The sequence below is a fragment of the Tenrec ecaudatus genome, chromosome 7 (genome assembly GCF_050624435.1).
Source record: "Tenrec ecaudatus isolate mTenEca1 chromosome 7, mTenEca1.hap1, whole genome shotgun sequence".
Classification (NCBI taxonomy): domain Eukaryota; kingdom Metazoa; phylum Chordata; class Mammalia; order Afrosoricida; family Tenrecidae; genus Tenrec; species Tenrec ecaudatus.
The window spans coordinates 85,424,044-85,443,029 of record NC_134536.1 but is presented as its reverse complement, the minus strand read 5'-3'; the positions used below and the strand labels follow the sequence as shown (position 1 = coordinate 85,443,029).

At 39.7% G+C, this 18,986-nt stretch overlaps 1 protein-coding gene across 2 annotated transcripts in view; it reads right to left on the bottom strand.

Moving 5' to 3' along the window:
- The window catches only part of RNGTT (RNA guanylyltransferase and 5'-phosphatase), a 258,807-nt gene that overhangs the window by 170,031 nt on the left and 69,790 nt on the right, over positions 1-18,986 (bottom strand). For both annotated transcript variants that reach the window (XM_075554782.1, XM_075554783.1), the window contains exon 9: positions 4,406-4,541. In XM_075554782.1, coding sequence (XP_075410897.1) covers positions 4,406-4,541 — 136 coding nt within the window. The remainder of the gene's footprint in view (positions 1-4,405; positions 4,542-18,986) is intronic.

The following is an 18,986-nucleotide window of genomic DNA, read 5'->3' as shown; positions in this document are numbered from 1 at the left end:
GTGGGAGGGTGGGGAGAGGGAGGGGAAAAAAGAGGAGCTGATATCAAGAAAGAAATATTTGGAAAATAATGGCAACATATGCACACATGTGCTTGATACAATTAATGTACTGATTATTATAAGAGCTGTAAGAGTCCCCCATGAAATGATTTATTAAAATAAAATAAAACCAATAGCTTCTCCATAGAAGAAAGGTGGCGGTCTGCTTCTGTGAAGATTTACAACCTCGGAAACCCTATAGGATAGTTCTACTTTATCCTGTAAGGTCAGTATGATTCAGAACTAACTTGATGGCCATGGGTATGGCACTGGGTTTTCCCTCCCACGAAAAAGGCAATGAAGATGCAGTAGGTGAGGCTTCACATACTTTGGACATATTATCAGGAGGGACCAGGCCCTGAAGGACATGTTGGTTGGTAGAGGTGAAAGTGAAGATGATCCAGTAGATGAATGGTCTAAAGACAAGCATCAAAGATTACTCAATAGAGAAAAATAAGTGCTTACTACTGTATAAAATCAGCAAATAAAGTTTAACATACTACTCTAGCCAAACTTCTCACCCAAATGTTAGAGGAGAGTAAAATCTAAATGACAAATTCAGAATAACCAGGCGATTCGGTGGAACTGGACTATCAGATATTAAATAGCATGTGTGACAGTTAAGTTTTATGTCAACGTGGTTGCACCTGTGGGAAGGCAAGGGTGGAATGCAATCTCTCAACCAGGACACAGCCTTAGGAGATATCTCCTTGGAGATGTGCCTATTTTTATGAGACTGGAAAGTGGCCTCACTCATTCTTAGCACCCTACCATGCTCCTGACAACCTTCCGATACACATGACCATGCACAGAATGGCCTGTGCTCTCGCAGCTTCCCACTTCACCTTCCTGCTTCCTAGGCTGCAGCTATGGGAGTCTGGAGGGATCTCCCAATAGCAAATAACCCATGGGTTTGAGTTGGTCTCGGCTGGGCCACTATCTTAATATAAATTTGTCTCTTGATATAAAGTTTTCTTATACATAGATGAGTGTTACTGGTTTTGTTTTTCTGGGAAACAAAGTAACACAACATGCTTCAGTCATTCTACTTACGTAATCTAAAATTATCAATGCAAGATTAAAACATACATGATTCAGGACAAAGAATCAAGAAAGAAACAGTAATATTCAAAGATATGTGTATGACAAAGAAACAGTGTATGACAAAGATATCACAGAGCCAGGCAACTGAGCTTGATCCACATAACCATTTAGGGGGAGTCAAATCAGAGACAACTAACAACCCAAAACCAAAAACCACAGCCATCATGTAGATTCAGACTCATATATACTGCTCTCACATAAAATTTCTGAGCCTGTGATTCTTTACAGGAACAGACACCCTCATTCCACAGAGTGCCCAGTGGGGTCTGAATAGCGCCCCCGTGTGGTATCAGGTGCAACACCTAACCCATAGCATCACCGGAGCTCCTTACTAGCAACCACAGAGTAAGATGAAAATGGTATGTTCAAGCTAGAAGGAAAAACAGAATGGTAGTAAACAGTCTAGGCATTTGAAAATGATGCAACCCTATCTTACTCCTTGTCAAAATGTACAGTATTTCAGATGAATAAAATATTTAAAATACAAATAAAATCATACAGGTTATAGAAAGAAATATAAATGAGTACTATGATGGTTGATTTGATTTTTTAAAGACATTTAAAATGACATAAAGATCAAACATTAAAAACCAAGGCAACAATATTGTCTACTCTCTCACCACTTCTATTCAATGTGGAACAACTTTTTCTTTTATTTAAGCCTTCTATATCTCTTGCTCTTTTGTAGTTTTTATTTTATTCAAGTATTAGTCCAAACAAATAAAAGGTATCCAGATTGGAAAAGTAAAAGTACTTTCGTAGATAGTATGCTCCTACACATAGAAAATTCCAATGATTCTGCAAGAAAACTTCCATAGCTAATTCGGGAATTCAGCAAAGTTACAGGGTACAAGAGCAACAAAGAACAGCTGAAATTTTATACACCAGCAATGAGATATCAGAAAGAGAATTTTTAAAAACATTCACAAGAAACTTTAAGAAAATGAAATACCTAGGAATAAATAAATCTTACCAGGAATGTGAAGGACTTACACAATAAAACAGATTAAACAAGACTTAAATAAAAGATGTTACATTTTCATCAATTCAAAAACTTACTCTTGTTAAAACGCCAATACTACTAAAAGCAACCTATAAGGTTCAGCATAATCCTGATCAGAATTCCAAAAACCTCACTTACAAAAATAAGAGAAATAAACCTAAAATTGTCTATTTAATGCCAAGAGGCTCCGAATAGCTAAAACACTGGTGACAGAGAACAGAGAAGGAGAAGTCAAGAGGGGAACTCACTTTAAGAAGTAAGGTGGCACCCCGTTCAAGCCATGGTATTTTCAAGGTATTTCAACCTCATATGCATCCAATAGATAACAATAACTAAGGAAGACCTGTCTTCCTGTGGGCAACAGAATATGGCAGAAATGACAGCATGCCTGTTCCAAGTATAGGTCATAAGGGCCCTTGAACACTTTTACGTTTTCTTGGAGATGTGTGAACAACAATAAATGTTTTTGTTTTGTTTTTTAAAGGACAATGACGTTTATAATTTTACCTTCCTGAATTTAAACTTCTCTACCACAAGAAATGCTAGGAAAGTAAAAGATTTTCCAAAATCAATTAGAATAATATTGCAACAAAATAGATAAGAAAAAAGATGAACGACCAAGTGAAAATGTAGAAAGGTTTTGCGCAGCAACTAAGAAGAAATATAATAACCCATAAAGAAGTGAAAAGCATTAAGCCTCATTAACAATTAAGAAATGCAAATGAAACAAGCTTTTTAACATATGCCAAGCACTACTTTCAAGCACTTTACAAACTATTCAACTTAATCTTCGGAACAGCATCCAAACCAAGTACTGTTATTAACCTTCTCAACAAATCAGGAAACTGAGTAAACTGTAAAAGTCTCCACAGGTATTAAAGTAATTGATAAAGTCAGTGACCAGAAGAGGTTCTAATGACCCCAAAGGTCCTGACATACTTTAAGATTCTAATCTCCGAGTTAACTTTACTAACATGAATGTGTAAGTACATCTATCCCTCAGACATATTGGAGCAGATATAAAATTGAAGACCCTGATAGAAAAGTCTCAAGTGATGTTCATCTAATGGTATTCGAAGTCACTCCAGTAGTCAGAGTTCAGGTGATTTCTATGTTGTCTTATTATCTGAGTTTTCATTCATAGTGAATCAATATATTAAAAGAACTTGAGAAGGGGGTTGCTTACAAGAAAGAAAGTTAAATAATTTTTATCAATTTTATCATTCCATAAATACAAAGTTTCTCGAATGGGAAAATTCTTAATGGCTTAAAAATTCAAATGTACAAGTAAAAGCATGACTACCAAAAGGTACGATTATCTTTAAACAAATCTGCATAGCTAAGAGTCAAGAAAAATTTAATGTGTAATATCGCAGAATTAAAACTAAACTGAAAAGTACAATAGTCCAGTAATACTAGACTTCAATAAGAATTATTTTTCTAAGAACAAAGAAAAAAAAGCCATTAAGATTCAATTTTGCTCATTACTCTCTAATTAGGTTACAATGATTGTGTTAGTCTGGGTACTTTAGAGAAACAAATCCACAGAAACTCATATGTACGAGAGTTTTATATAAAGGGTAAGTGCACATCAAGAAAACAGCCCAACCCAGTGCTGCCCAAGTCCACCATTAACCTATATGTCCAACACCAATCCACAAAGTCGTCCTCCATCTCACAAAATACAATGAAGCGGACTGCAGGAGGAAAGCCAAGTCAGTGAATGCGTAAGCATCTCAGTGCTGGCAGGGGTCACCACACAGCTGCTCCAGCACCCAGGACTACATTGGGGTAGGTCCACTTGGTTTCTTCTCAGGGATGTCTTGCAGGAAGTCAGCCTTGCAAGCTGAAGCAGGGAACTGCTAAGGCTGCTACACACACCTTGGTCTGACCATAACAAAGCAAGAGACCCCAGAACTAGAAGGGCGAGGCTCAATGAGCCATTTATCCCTCCACCCTTAAATTAACCCCACGTGTGTTTATCAGCCAGGTTGGCACAATAAACTAACTCAATGATCAATACTAAATTCATTTGACTACTTTTCCATATATTAACTCTCTTACTGAAGAAAACATCACAAAATCCATCTTTAGGTTCAACAACTCATCTGCCAGACAACCATTAATAAGGATACTGATTCAATGTAAACACAGGTAAAAGTGAGCATTCTAGTGAAAACTGGTTTCACCTCTAAATTTCTCATTTAACAATGTATTTGCAGGGGTAGTGGATTTTTTTTTTAAGATAAAATAACTTACCCCATCCAAGAGAGTATTTGATAAATGTATTCGAAGATCTTTACGAAACGGAAACTCCAGATTTGAAACATGAAATACTGAATTATCTCTGTCGATCATAAAAACTTCATTTGTGCCATCGATCAACATCATATATCTGTAAATGAAATAGTAAAAGTATAACATTATATTAAAATTGAGTCATGAAGAATAACAGTTACATTGTTTTTCCTTACACCTAAATAATTTGGAAGAATAATATACACAGGATTGCCTCTTTTGATCATTCAGCTTAAATAACCCCAATTCTCAAAAGTTTTCTGGATTTTTCAAATTTTTTCCCTACACAAAACAAAGTGAGGGAAATCTAACCTTTTAAGGAGACAATAGGATGGTTCAAAGAAAATAATTATTTAAACACTGAAAGCCTTCAAATTTTATTAAGTATATATGATATGCAAACATATAATTGCAGTTATTGGCTCAACAAATATACAGATTAAGTATTACTCTCTCTACTTTGCAATTTTAAAGAAGGAAAGATCAAGTAATATACAAGTGGTAGAGCCAGGATTCAATCTAGTCAATGCTCGTTCCAGTACATCACAGGGAGCATAACACCTTTATAAAGATACAAGACCCCTCCCTCTCTTTAAATCAGTTATCAAGATATAGCCAGCTATCACAATTTCAGTAATGATTCCCTTTAATACTTACTATAAAATTGAAATATTTGAGTTATCTTAGTTGGTATTCTCTACTTTATCTTTACATTATCTAATATCTATTGCAATGGCTACACATAACTCACAGACAATATTCATGATTAAAGGGTTTATTAAGGAAGTGAACAGGTAGTAATGCTAATGAGAAATGCTCAGAATACAGCTCATCAGCATGTTACAAAGTTCTAGTCTGCTAATAAATGCCCCAAAAGGCATACTACTCGACTATAAGCCTCAAACTGATGGCAATCAGCAAAATAAACACAGCTCCCTGAATTAAGTGCCCAGAGGCATCCCACTCCAGTCAATCTCAGTCCAGAGCCATAAAGCTCCACTTCTGTGGGTCAAAAAGTCCAGCTTCCCCAATTAAGTGCCAAGAGGCACCCCACTCACTCTACAAGCCAGCCTCCAGCATAAAACTGCTTGACTTTACTTGTGCCATGGACTGGAAAGTCTACCACTCTGCTTCATGCTCCTAGTTCTGCGACCGCTGTTCCTTTGATGTCACAGCTGTCTTCTGGATCCAGGGGGTTCAATGAGCAAGGATCTTGGGCCCATAGGACTGATCCACTCCCGGCTTTTGCTGGTAATGAGATCTTTGCTCCTGCTTCTCAAAGGACTCATTTTAGATGCAGCAGGATGGTATTCCAGGGTGGCAGTCTTATCAGTACCACACTCTTATTAGACCCATGCAAGAAAAGGTCATTTGGGTGGGAATTAGAAACTTGGCTAGAAGAATCATATTAAGTGATTCACTGCCCCTGCAATTTTAAACACAAGCTCACCAAAATTATTAGTTTTGTGTTAATTCTTAAACTCATCAATATACATAGAAATTTATAAAGTTTGCCATCTATTATTCCTCAAAGTTAACAGCACTAATTCTCCAACACCTGATCATCCTGAATGCTAGTCAACTTCACATCACATATAAAAACAAATGCCAGAGAGGATCAAGATCACACAATGAGAGGCTATGTGACCAAATGGTAAGGGAGTCAAACTGGAGATTCTATCTAGAAACAAGTTTTCAAAGAATACGAGGAAAATGACAACATGAAGAGGTTTATAAGGTTAATATACATAAGAATCTAAGGAGCAGGATCATTTGAAGTTGTTTGGTTTTAAATAAAAGAGTGGAAGAATGGGGGATCTGAATGTAACACTGGGAAAAAAAGAGAATGCTTATCATCCTCTCCAACTTCCTATACACAAAGTATTTAAGGTATGTCTGAAAAAAGCAGCAACCACAAAAAGATGGGACTAACTCAAAAGATTGGAAGATTAAAAAATAATAAAATCATTGAAAGTGTGAAAGTTAATATATATTTAGGCTAATAAAATGGATAGAGGATAATTTGCTTACTACAAAACAAGTACCCTAACGAGCAAAGTCAACATGTTCAGGATAGTGAGAGTTAAAATTTAAGTGCTTGATTAATAAAGGTATGAGAAAGACCTGATCAAGATAAAAGGAGCTCTGATGGCACCAATTGCTACTATCCAAAAGGTTGATGGTTTGAACCCACCAAGCAACTCCACCAGAGAACAATCTAGGGATCTGCTTCAATAAAGATTATGGATAAGGGAGTCCTGTGGGATAGTTCTCTCTCAAATGAGGTCTTAAGAATCAAAATCGACTTGACCATACCTAAATAACAAAGGCTAAGGAGGAGTAAAAGAGAAGGGAGAAGCAAAAAAGATCAAAGAGGCTCACATTTGGGGGCAGGACTGTAAACACATTGTTCCCAGCAAGCTCGGGCCCTTGTTATATACTGGTAGATGAGGAGTGCTATATGCTTGTAGATGCCACTAGAGAAATAAAATCAGCATCAATCTAGAATAGCTGCATCTGATAAGACCCCCTAGGCCATGTGCCAGGTCAATAGGCAGGGAAGCACAAGAAAGACTTAGTTCCCAAAGTTCCTGCAAATGTTCTTCAAAGGCAGCAGTTCCTGGGGCGTGGGGAGAATTCAGACTTCTTGGAAGAAGTCAAACTTTCACTGGATTGTTTCAGAATTCCAATCAACAAAAGGAAAAAAATCAAAGTAATTATGCCAGCTTCTGCAAAAATGTTACTGAAGACACAGCCACCATGTTCCTTATGGACCTAGGCAAGTATTTGGAAACCTATATTCATTAGAAAGGTCTGTCATGGCAAAGTAAGTTCGAAAACCATTGTATCCTTCTCTGAGAAAGTTACGAATCATATTAGGATATTTAATATAAGAAGATACTCAGAAAAGCCTGTGTATATGTTTTACCCATTGCTTCCTAAAAATAACTCGTTATCTGTTAAACATTTGGTAGAAAAAAGCCCCATTGACATTGTGGATTAGGCAGTAGGCTGCAAACCACAGGATCATCTGTTCAAAACTACTAGTCATTCTGCAAAAGAAAAATGAGGCTGGCTGGCTGCTCCACTACAAGTCAGAATCAACTCTGTGCCAATGGTTTTGGTTTGGTTTGGTTTCTTTCATTGTTCTACAGTCACAATTTGAGAAAAGTTAACTCCTGCTAATAAATTTTAAGAAATCTAAAAAAATAGTTTTCCTCTTCTAATATGAAGATGATAGGAATTATATTTCCCCTTTTCACTCGCTGCCTAGAAGCTCAGAATTATATTTAATGTTCAAATTGAATAAATGCTAAATCCCAGGGCACTGGTACATTAATCTTTTCATAATCATTTATTCAATATATTTATGTACCTTGCAATAAAAGACAACCAAGGAAGAAAAAATTGAAAGAATACAATCCACAAGAAAGGATTACTCATGGGAAACAGCTTGTATCTGTAGATAACAAAGAAACTATTTCATAGTTAGTGTTCAGGGATTCCTTTGCATATATAAAATGTCAAACATTGAAACAAGAATTCTGGGCTCTGTCTTTTTTGCTTGAACTCCAGTCATGCCCGATCATCTATTCTCTTGTTACATGATGCAAAGGTAGCAAGGCACACTTCAGGTTAGGGCAGCAAAGTAGGGACTGTGCAAGTATTCCCGCAATACTCAAGTCCCTGAAAATAATATTCTTTCAAAAGGAGGCAACTACCCCCCATACATGTGGATTCACTGGGTCTAGATATAACAATTGTTCTACCTTCAGTTGACATGATTCCACAGTGCAATATAACTTCTTATGGATTGGGAAATTCCTCAATTGTAAATGAAATATTCAGAGTTATTAGTTATCTTATTCTATCTGTATTGGATCATGGTGGTGTAGTGGGTTATGCATTAGGCTGCTAACTTCAAGGTCAACAGTTCAGAGCCATCACCTGAGTAACAGAGACACAAGACTAATTGAAGTATTATTATTCATGGGAACAGCAGAGGTATTCCTGTCAACAAGTGACCAGGAAATAAAGTATCAAAAAATGACTTGCTACTCAAAGTGTTCCTGAGACCTACCTCAGTTCTACTTTTTGCTGCCTGGCTTAGGATTTCTACCCATTTGCTAAAACTGGTTCTCCTGAAAGACTCCCATATATTCTTTTGCTTAAATTAGCCAAAGCTTAATTCTATTGTGTAGAGTCAAGAATGCTAAATAGATACCCTGATCTGGCCTTTACTTTAGTTAAATGTGAAAATGATATAGCCACAATTATGTCTCTAAGATATCCCCAATACCAAGTTACACACGAGTTACAAGCTTCTTCTATACGAACATCATGCTAAGAGACATGCCATTTATTGCCCATCCTTCACTAGATGCTAAGCCAGGATTTGCTGTGTTTCTTTTCTTTCAAAATGATTCATTACTAAAACATCCGGTTTCTAGGCCACCTATACCTCCTCTTAGCTCAATTCCCATTCCCCGATTCCCAATAGAACTGACATACAAAAGCTTACAAGCTAATTCTCAAGATTGTAAAAGTATACAGCAATAAATTCCCTATAACAAAAACTCAGTGTTTAGACCCACTTCCCCAGATATAATTTATAAACTTTCTTGACTACAGTGCAGTACATTACCTGGTATGGACTTCTAGCCAGTCTTTACAATTCCCACCAAGTGAATGGGTACTATTAGGCAAATAAGCTGTTTAGAGGTTAATTTTGCCATCCCACTAGACTTAAAATAAGCCATCCCAGAAGCAGAAAGAAGGTTCTAATTATCATCAGGAAATAAACAACCAAAAGTGTAGTTATGTATCCTTTGGACCCAGGATCCCTTTCTGAACCTCCTTGATCCAGGAGACAGACGCAGAGCTATGACATCAGCAATGGTCAGCAGAGGAAGCAGAAACAGAAGACCAACAGGAGATGGTTCAGTGGGTTTCATAGCCATGGAGGGAGAAAGCTGAATGCCCTTGGGAGGACGCTTGATGGCAGAACGAGGCTCCTCTGGACATGCAGGGGCAGAGTTAAGAGAGCTTTATATCACATGACTGAGATGAGTAGACAGATGGGTTATGCCAAGGAGCTGAGGGGCAGAGTAAAAGTGACGCAGAAGCAGTATCTCACCTTCTCTGACTTCACTGGTGGAACCAGGATCAAACTCATCAGCCCAAGGCTGAGTCCTAGGAAGGAGAGGTTAGACATGCCTCCAATCCTCCAACTTTCTTTACCCTATTCAAATACAAACTATCCCTCCACAGCACTATCCCTCCACTTTGTACATCCTCTGCTGAGTTCAATAATCTGCTGGTATGGGTACACAAATGGGGGTTATTAGGGAAATTAACAAGCTACAAGTCAGAATCAGAAATGCTTTCGACACAGCTCTCCAGTCAGGACATCCTTCTCAAGAGTGTGCGCACGCAAATAGGCATGTCTCTTTCTGGTGCTCAGCCTTGCCCTTCTTGGGAAAGTGGTACAAAGCTCTTTAGGTGCTGCTAAGAGACCAAAGACACGCCCCTCTGTAAGCAAACCTCCTGCGCAAAGGTACTCAGCTTTCCCAGAAAGCGTTAGCGTCCTGTGCTGCTGATGCAGCTGCAATGCTCTGGCTGCTACTACCAAAACTGACTAATCCCCACGAGAGCGTCCCAAGCTTCATACTTGCATGCTCCCACCTAGACACCCAGAAGAGCCATAGTTAAGTAATTTACTACACCATAGTCAGAAGTGTGCTTGCAGACAGAGCTGAGAAGATGCCATCTTAATTTCTTTTTAATGTATCTGAGCATTCCTGAACCTGAATTGTAATCTGTTACTTTTCTAATAAGCACCAGAATTATGAATGAGTATGGTTGGGGCTCCATGTGGCGGCTGGAATGAAATACCAAACCCAGCTGCGAAGTGGGAAGGGCGGCTGGAGTCAGAATTAGTAAAAAGGTTGGAAGGGAAGACATAGCCAACCTCTGCCTTCTAGAAGTAAACCATGGGTAGGGCCTGATGATCTTGACGCTCTCTCCTTCAATGGAGATTAGAGGTCAGATGTCACTCCCATACCATTTTTACAATGACAAAAAAGCAACTGATTAAACCCTGCCCCTACCCACCAACACCTATCACAGTATTTGAAAAATGATACACACACAACAAACTTGCCAAACTCCAGCTTTCTTCCTTGCCCATGGGAATTTGTTTATGCAGTTTGCCTTGTTCTCTGACTGGTTCACTCAATGCTCAGAAAATTCTTCCTCTGGTAAACACTTTTCAAAGTATATCCATGCTATCTTTAACCATTTTTATTCTTCTCTCAGCTCTTATTTGCAGAAAATAATTAAAATTTTCTTCTCCTCCTTGATCTTTAATTCCATTCAGGAGCTAAAGAAAATTCTGACTAGTGACACAGTGTAAAGCAAAATTATAAGGAACAGAATTTTGGATCTACCTAAACAAAAGAAAGAAGCAGTGTCACTCTTCAGGAGTCTCCTCCACAATTTCTAACAGCTCCATCTACACCCTATACCAAGTCAATTTTCACTGATGGGCTTTCTAAGCTATTCAAAATCATGTGTTTATGAACTTCTTACATTGTGTTACAATATAATGGTTGAACTACCACTTTTGTCATCTTTCACAACAAATTCAGTGAGTAATTCAGCTACCTTCAGAGTTAAATAAGATCTTTTAGTTTAATTGTGAATTTAACTGCCACTTTTACTACAATTCTGTGGCGATATAGTGAAAGCCAAAATTTGCTGGCACTGCCACGCTTGCAAGTCTTCCACTCTTGACAGGGCCCCAGTCTTATCACTCTTCTATTGTTCCCTAAAGTACAACATATTGGGATTTTCAGTCTTAGGTAGTATGTTAGTCTGGGTGGACTAGAGTAACAAATTCATAGACATTCATGTGTGTACAAAAGAGCTTTAAATCAAAGAGTAATTGTATATTAAGAAAACATTCCAGCCCAGTCCAGATCAAGCCCATATATTCTCTATTAGCCCCTAAGTCTGATATTATTCCAAATGTCCAATAATAGTCCATAAATTCTTCTACAGACTCAGACAGCACATACGATAATGTCAAATGCAGGATGATCACAGGCCAGATCACAGACCAGTGGGTGGAAAATCTTGTGGATCCAGTGGTGGTGGAAGCATCTTAACACTGCCCTTGGGTCTCCCTGTGGCTCTTCCAGTTCCAGGGCTCTGGCTCTATCAGTACAGCTTCATGTGGCTTGTCAACAGGAGTGTCTCACAGGCAGTAGGCATGTATCTGGCCCCCAAGGAGCTATTTATTTCCATTTGCACCTCCCAAATGAGGTCATCAAGTTGCAACCTGGTTGACAGGATAGATTCCACCCCTTCGCAAGTTGACAGGAGATGAAGTAACTGCCTCAGACCACCCCTTGTCAACCTGACACTTTTACACACTCTTTAGCCATATATAATTTTGAAACAATTGTAAAATCCTAGCTGTAAATAATAGGATAAAACTAAAACACGTGCAATTCATTATGTGTCAATGCCTCATTTATACACAATATCCTATAAGTGAATAACCTAACAATATTCTATACCAAGGGTCCTCAAACTTTCTAAACAGAGGGCCAGTTCACTGTCCCTCAGACCCGTTGGAGGGCCGGACTATAGTATTAAAAAATAACTATGAACAAATTCCTATGCATACTGCACATATCTTATTTTGAAGTAAAAACACAAACATGGCAAAAACACCCAGCAAGCTGGATAAACGTCCTCGGCGGGCCATAGTTTGAGGACGCCTGTTCTATGCCTAACAGTTAAGGTTAAGTAACACCTACACCTTAATCCTATCATCCTATAAACCTTGAAAATTTGTAAAGCAACCACTTCATGCCTTTATCCTCCCAATTTGGGGTATCCAATTTCTATATTGCCCACTTACATCAACCCAGTGCTCTGAGGAACACTAATCCTAATCTTTGATGTGAAGACTCTTTGTTCCAGGTGGAACCTTGTGAGTCCACATCCATAAGCAAAGTCAAATCGGGGTAGGCCATCCATAAAGTCAGCAGCAAAATGCACCAGTTCACAGGCTCAAAAATCTCGTCATCTGGTTCGGTTCTGCTCAACTCAATATGGGCTGCCTCACTTAGCCTCACCAGGGTGCCCATTGGCTGCCTTGCCTTTAGATCATGGGCCCCATCAAATTCTCAACCCTAGCCCCTCTAGTCAACCCACTCTCATCTTCTCCTCCAGTCTCTGTGAACCAGGCCTACGGGTGTCAGTGGGCAGACTCAACCCATCTCTTTATTGCTGCATTTCTTCCACTTCCACTCTCAAGTGGATCCAGGTGGTCACCTAGCAAGCATTCCAGCCTGCTCTCAGGGTCCTTTTAACATTCAATCCTAGAGAGGAGAGTTTCTTCATGGCTCCAACTTTTTTCCAGCTTCAGACAAAAACCACTAGTTCAAATTTCCTAAATCCAAAGCGTTCTTTTTTTTTTTCCTTCTAAAATATGTCAACAGCTTCGAATGTCCTGAGTACTCAAGACACTGGGTGGGGCTTAGCTTTTCAGAGCCTTCTTTGCAGGCATGTCCTAACCCATTTACAGATTTAAATTAATGTCTGAATGTCAGTGGGTTTACAAGCTCTCTATTTTCATACTCCCCAATAATCATTTCTATCAATCATTATATAATGAAGAAGAGTATAAACCTAGTACAGCCAGATCCTAAACTCAATTCTTAAAGCAGTCAAGTTCAATCCTTATCTATCTTATCTTATTCATTATCTAAGCTATTTCGTTGATACAAAATATGATTGGGTCTTTGACTGCATCAAGCCTGTGCTAGGCTATCTGTCTGCTATTTTGATGTTCTATCAGCCATTTTCACTAAGCAGCAAGGTATCTGAGAAATTCAAACTGCGATTTCGCCCTGAGCTCAAAATATGCATTACTCACATTCATTTTTGCCATTTCACACAGAAATAACCAACAACAACAACCAAACAAAATAATCAAAACTTTAACTTCCCATATTCTTTTCAAAAAAACCCGGTAAACTGCATGTACATGTCTGACCTCTGGCTAGTCAAAAAAGAAAAACTACCATGAAGCAGAGGTCAAACAAGTATCCACTCCCCATCGTTATGATTTGTTTCTCTAGTACCCCACTTGTGTTAGTCTGGCTAGACTAGAGAAATAAATTCACAGACAAGCATGTGTGTAACAGAGAGCTTTATATTAAAGAGCATTTGTATATTAAGAAAACATCCCAGCCCAGTAAAGCTCAAGTGCATAAGTTCTATATCAGTCCATAAGTCTGATATTAGTCCATATGTCCAATAGTCCATAAATTCTTCTACAAACTCACACAGAACATATGATAATGTTCTCCACATGGCTTCTCCAGCTCCAGGGCTCTGGCTCTATCAGCGCAGCTTCATGTGGCTTGTCAACAGGAATGTCTTGCAGGGAGTGAGCGTGTATCTGACCTCTAGTGAGCTATTTACGGTTCCTCCGTTAGCACCTTCCAAATGAGTTATCAAGCTGCAACCTGATTGACAAGGGTAGACTCCACCCCTTCACAGGTTGACAGGACATTGTGTAACTGCCACAGATAGGCTTACTGCTTTATACAGTTTTCAATTTTTGTGGATTTTATTGTACAAGCTAAAGTCTGTCAACATAAATTATGGCATCTCAGAAAACTATTTGAGTAATTTTAAACATCATTTACATCATTTTTACAAGGAGGCCAAGATTAGATGGCAGAACAAATATGTAAGTCTAATTTCAAATGAATATTATCTGTTTTTCTGAGCAAAATTAATTTCCTCCCTTGAAAACAAAAATTATTTAAATATAGTTTTACTTTATTTCATACTCTTAAGAATTAACATCAAGGTCATTTTCATATTAACAACTTAAAACAACATACACATATAACAATATCATTACCTTTTCATTATTAATGCTTAAAAAAATCACTAAAGTAAAACATCTATTTATAAAACATTCTCTTGGACAAAAACTTACCCAATTTTCATTCACCCTTATAAAAGGTATTTTATTATGATCAAATGAATTTTTGTAATTGATCACAACTGCATAATAAAAGTATTATATGCATCAATTCTGTTAGTTTGCTGGTAATCAAAAAACCTTTTATAGGTATTTTTATTTTGATTTACTGATTCTATAACTGGAACCACAGGCTGCTTCATGAGGATTAGATCTACTGTAATCCTAACATCACAGCAATTTAAAGTCTTAAAGAGATGTGATGAAAGCTTTATGATTTGAAATTCACTCTAAGTTCACAACTTCATTCTATTAATGTGAACACTTATATACACATGACAGTAATTAAGCGGACAACATGCATTATTTAATTTTAAATTGCAAAGCCTATTCAATTCCCTACCAACTTAATTTGTCTAGCCAGCCCTTGATATTGGAATGTTAGTTGTATATTAAGTGGCACACCAACAGCATGTCAAACAGTTGGACAATATGCCGACATTTATTTAATGGCTTCTACCAAAATACAGTGCTAGTGGTGGTGGTAATCCTAGGCCCATCCAGTCAGTTCGGACACACAGTGACCCAATCTACATGCTACGGAGCAAAATGCTGCCTGGGTCCATACCATCCTCATGTTTAAACCCACTGCTGCAGTCATGTTATTAATCCATCTCACTGAGTGTCTTTCTTTTTTCCACTGGTCTTCTTTATCAAACATGCCGTCTTGGCCCAGGGACTAGTCCCTTCCTGATACCATGTCCAAATAGCCATCTTTATTTTAAGGCTGTTTAAAGATAAAATGCCTATGTTTTGTTAAACTGAAATCGTATTTGGTAAGTTTGGGCTCTGGAAAAGTCATCAAGTCAGACTGTAAACTATATTTCTATTTCAGTTAATTCATCACAAGCAAATCTTAAAAACCTTGGGGTACCCCTGCCTTTAAAAAAATGCAAATTCACGCATCAATCTCGAGCTCCTGCTGCCAGACCAGAAAATGGGGAGGTAAGGTGAAGGATACTGGGAGGTGGGGTCCTGAAATTAGAACTAGGGTACCAGGGTTTCCACTCACAAAGCAAACCAAGAACGCTCTAAAGCACTCTAACTTTGGCAAGCCCTCAGGCGCCGGCTATGTCTTTACTGGGAGCAGCGATTTCTGCAGGCTGACTCAGGAGAGGGGACAAAATCCCAGACATGAGGGGAACCCCACTCCCGAGCTCTCCGCACAGTTGGCTGCCTTGAGCTCACGGCCAAGTGAGTGGTGGTGGTGGGTAGTCATAATTTAGAGTAGAAGAAAAAAAGTGTATTATTACCCCAGGAAGATCGCAGTGTGGGAGAAAATAGGTGGAAAGTCAGGAGTCCAGGGAGCAAATTCAGTTCCAGTTGGCAGAGAAGGAAACAACCCCCCTGATAAGCTAGATCTCTCCCCTCTGGTGGTCAGCCTGACAGCCCCCAAATCGGGGCACATCACAAGCATAATTTTTGAAAAGGGTAAAATATATATTAATGGTTTAAAACTCAAACCCAAGTCTGGTGGCTCAGCTCCAAGGAGAGCATGGGGGGGGGGGTGGTTAACATAAATCAGCAAAAGAAGTAACCTAGCTAAGGAATGCCACCACTCGGCTACAGGGCCTGGCGACTTTTAGCATAACAAAGACCCACTGGAGCAAGTGTCAGCTTTAAACAGCACTGAGCTGCAGCCCAGTGACTGTGAGAGACAATTTCATTTGATTTTATTCTAGCTGGCCAGGGGGGTAAAAAAATTAAAAAATAAAATCCTCTGATCTAGTAAGCACCAGCAGACTAGATAGAACAATAAGCCCAGCTTCCCTCTAAGTGATTCTACACATAGCTGAGGAGGCCCTGCCTTTCCTGGGCACTAGAAGGGGCTGGGGGAACACCCCAGTGTTCCCCTCCCAGGCCCTGCTGCAGTGCTATATACAGCACAAGGCAGGTACACCAGCGAACTCCTGCACCCAAGTAAACCATGGACACAGGTGCAATCTTGCTTTTGAAGTAATCCCACACAGCATCTGTGGAACCCTACATCAAACGGGTACACCACCCTGCTACCTTGAGGAAGAGTTGGAAATCCTCCAGCCTCACGGACAGGTGATCAAGTCTAAGTTATCTCCTTACCTACTACTCTATTTCTTCTCACTTTATTCACTAGCCTTCCTAACTGCCCACCGCACTCGGTCTCAAGGAGCTCAGGTTTGTGTTGGGATTTTATTTTCTCTCCTTCTTTATCCTTCTTTTTTTCCCCTTTCTCCTCTTCTCTCCTATCATATGCCACTACTGGCTTCCAGGTCACTACCCTCCACTTAAGGCAAATGAACCCAAATAGCATGAGGAACTCCAGCCTGCCCTCCGTGGGAGTGCTCTACACCACACAAGGCAGCTGGTACAAACACCTACACCACGCTGCGCTGCTGAAGAAACCCCCGTCAGACCTCTAAGGTGATCTCCTCAACTAGGGCAATTCTGCCCAGCACCACTGGGTCCCGGCATTTAAAGGGAAAGCCAACCTGCCATTTGGGGGCAGGGTCTAAACCCCTCTGGCCCCACATTCAAGCAATCAGGGATCAGCTATCTCTTTATTCTTTATTTCCTCCTTCTCTCTCTCCTCCCTCTTTACCATCACAGTCAATGGTAGTGAACTCAGTTGGGTTTTTCCCCTTCTTTCCCTTTATTCTCTTAATCTTTCTTTCCCCTTTCTGTCTTTGTTCTCTTCGCCTCTCTCTCTGCTTGTATGAGTCTCTCTGCTCCCTCTCATAACTTTCACATACCACTGATGGTTCCCAGACCCTTACACTCAGCCGAGGGCAACCCTGTCCTCCCAGTGGGCAGCCTGACCCCTCAGACAGTGCTGCACACAGGACAAGTCAGTGCTACACACAGCACAGCACAGGGGCAGCTATTTCTTTAACTATTTTTAAAATTCTCTCTCCTTCTCCTTCCTTTTCTCTTTTTTCTTTCATTGTGCTCTTGTGACGAGTTTTCTTCGTTTCTCCTCCCCTTCAAGCTCTTCTCTATTTCCTACCACCGCCTCAACAGATTTAGTTCTCCTTTTTAGTCCTTTTCTTTTCCTTCATTCCCTTTTTTTTTTTTACTGTTTTCACCTTTGTTTACTCTGTCCATTTTAGTTGTGCGTGGGTGAGTGGGTGTCAGTTTGCTTGGCATTATTGCCCCAGTCTGTGTCTTCCTCTTTCTCTCTTTTTCTTCTCCTTTCACTCTCTTTCCTGTCACAAGACACTAGCCGCCTCCAGGCCACTCCCTTCTGCCTATGGCAACTCTGAAGACCCAATTGGGGGAGCTCACACCCGCATTTATTGGCTTGGCAAGCAGCTGGGGAATTCACGCCTGTCCTCTCCCACACACCAAGGAGCAGGGGGTTCTCACCTGCGAAATGTGGGGGCATCACCAGCCTAAATCTTTAAGCCCTACAAGAGACTGGGGGAAACGCCTGACCACTACTTGTGGGGCTCCACACTACGGCGGGAACATCGACCCAACCTCCAAGGCGATCTGTCTACGGTAATTCCTCTGCCAGCTACGGAGCTCTACTCCAAAGGAGGGTATACCAGGACGCCCACCTCAGCACTACAGTTGCAGGGAAAAACACCACAGGCCACCCAAGGTGCTCTGAGAACTCTGAAGCCTACTTAGAGATAGGCCAGGGAAGCAATACCATCATGGGCCCACAATAACCTGACCAATGTCACATGAGAGGAATACACAACACACATTCCAAGTAATGGAATTCTGGAAGGCTAGGATAAGAGTGAAACCACAGGAAGATATAGCGCTTGCCTGATCCCTCAGAACAGCTACTGGGAAGTAGTTCATAGAAGTACTCATACAAATCCCCCAAGAGAGAGCCCAGGGATCTTCTACTCAGGAAAATGGATCCAGGCTCCTATAAAACAACACGTAAACAGCAACCAGTTCTAACAGCTTCAACAAAAAAGCAAGAAAACAGAAAACAATGCTGTAAGAAGTCATGAGCCTAACGATGTGCATAGAAGAAGGATATTGACATGTCACAAAAAGAAATTTTCAAATTGCTGCTTAAAGTCAAAGGATATGAAGGAAGCAATGCAGAAAAAAAGATGAAATGATAGAGAAGATAAAGGCAACTCACCAAAGGGAAATACAAGAGTTAAGGGCTGAAATAACAGACAAATTGACGGACCATGTGAATAAGCTTGAGGCAGAGAATCGGACCAGTGACCTAGAGGACAACCAAGAAGGCCTCAGCAAACAGGAAAAGCAGTCAAATAAGACAATCAAAGAAGCTGAAGAAAACTTGAGAGTCATGTAAGAAACTATGAAAAGAAACAATATTAGAATAAGTGGACTACCGGAATAAGGCACAACAAAGAAGTCTACAGCGAAAATTGCAACGGAATTGTTCACAGTTTTATAAATGGAAATAAAGCAACCATACAATAGGCTGAAAGAACACCAGCCAGACTGAATCCCAAGAAGAAGTCATCAAGACACATAATTGTCAAAACTATCCAACTT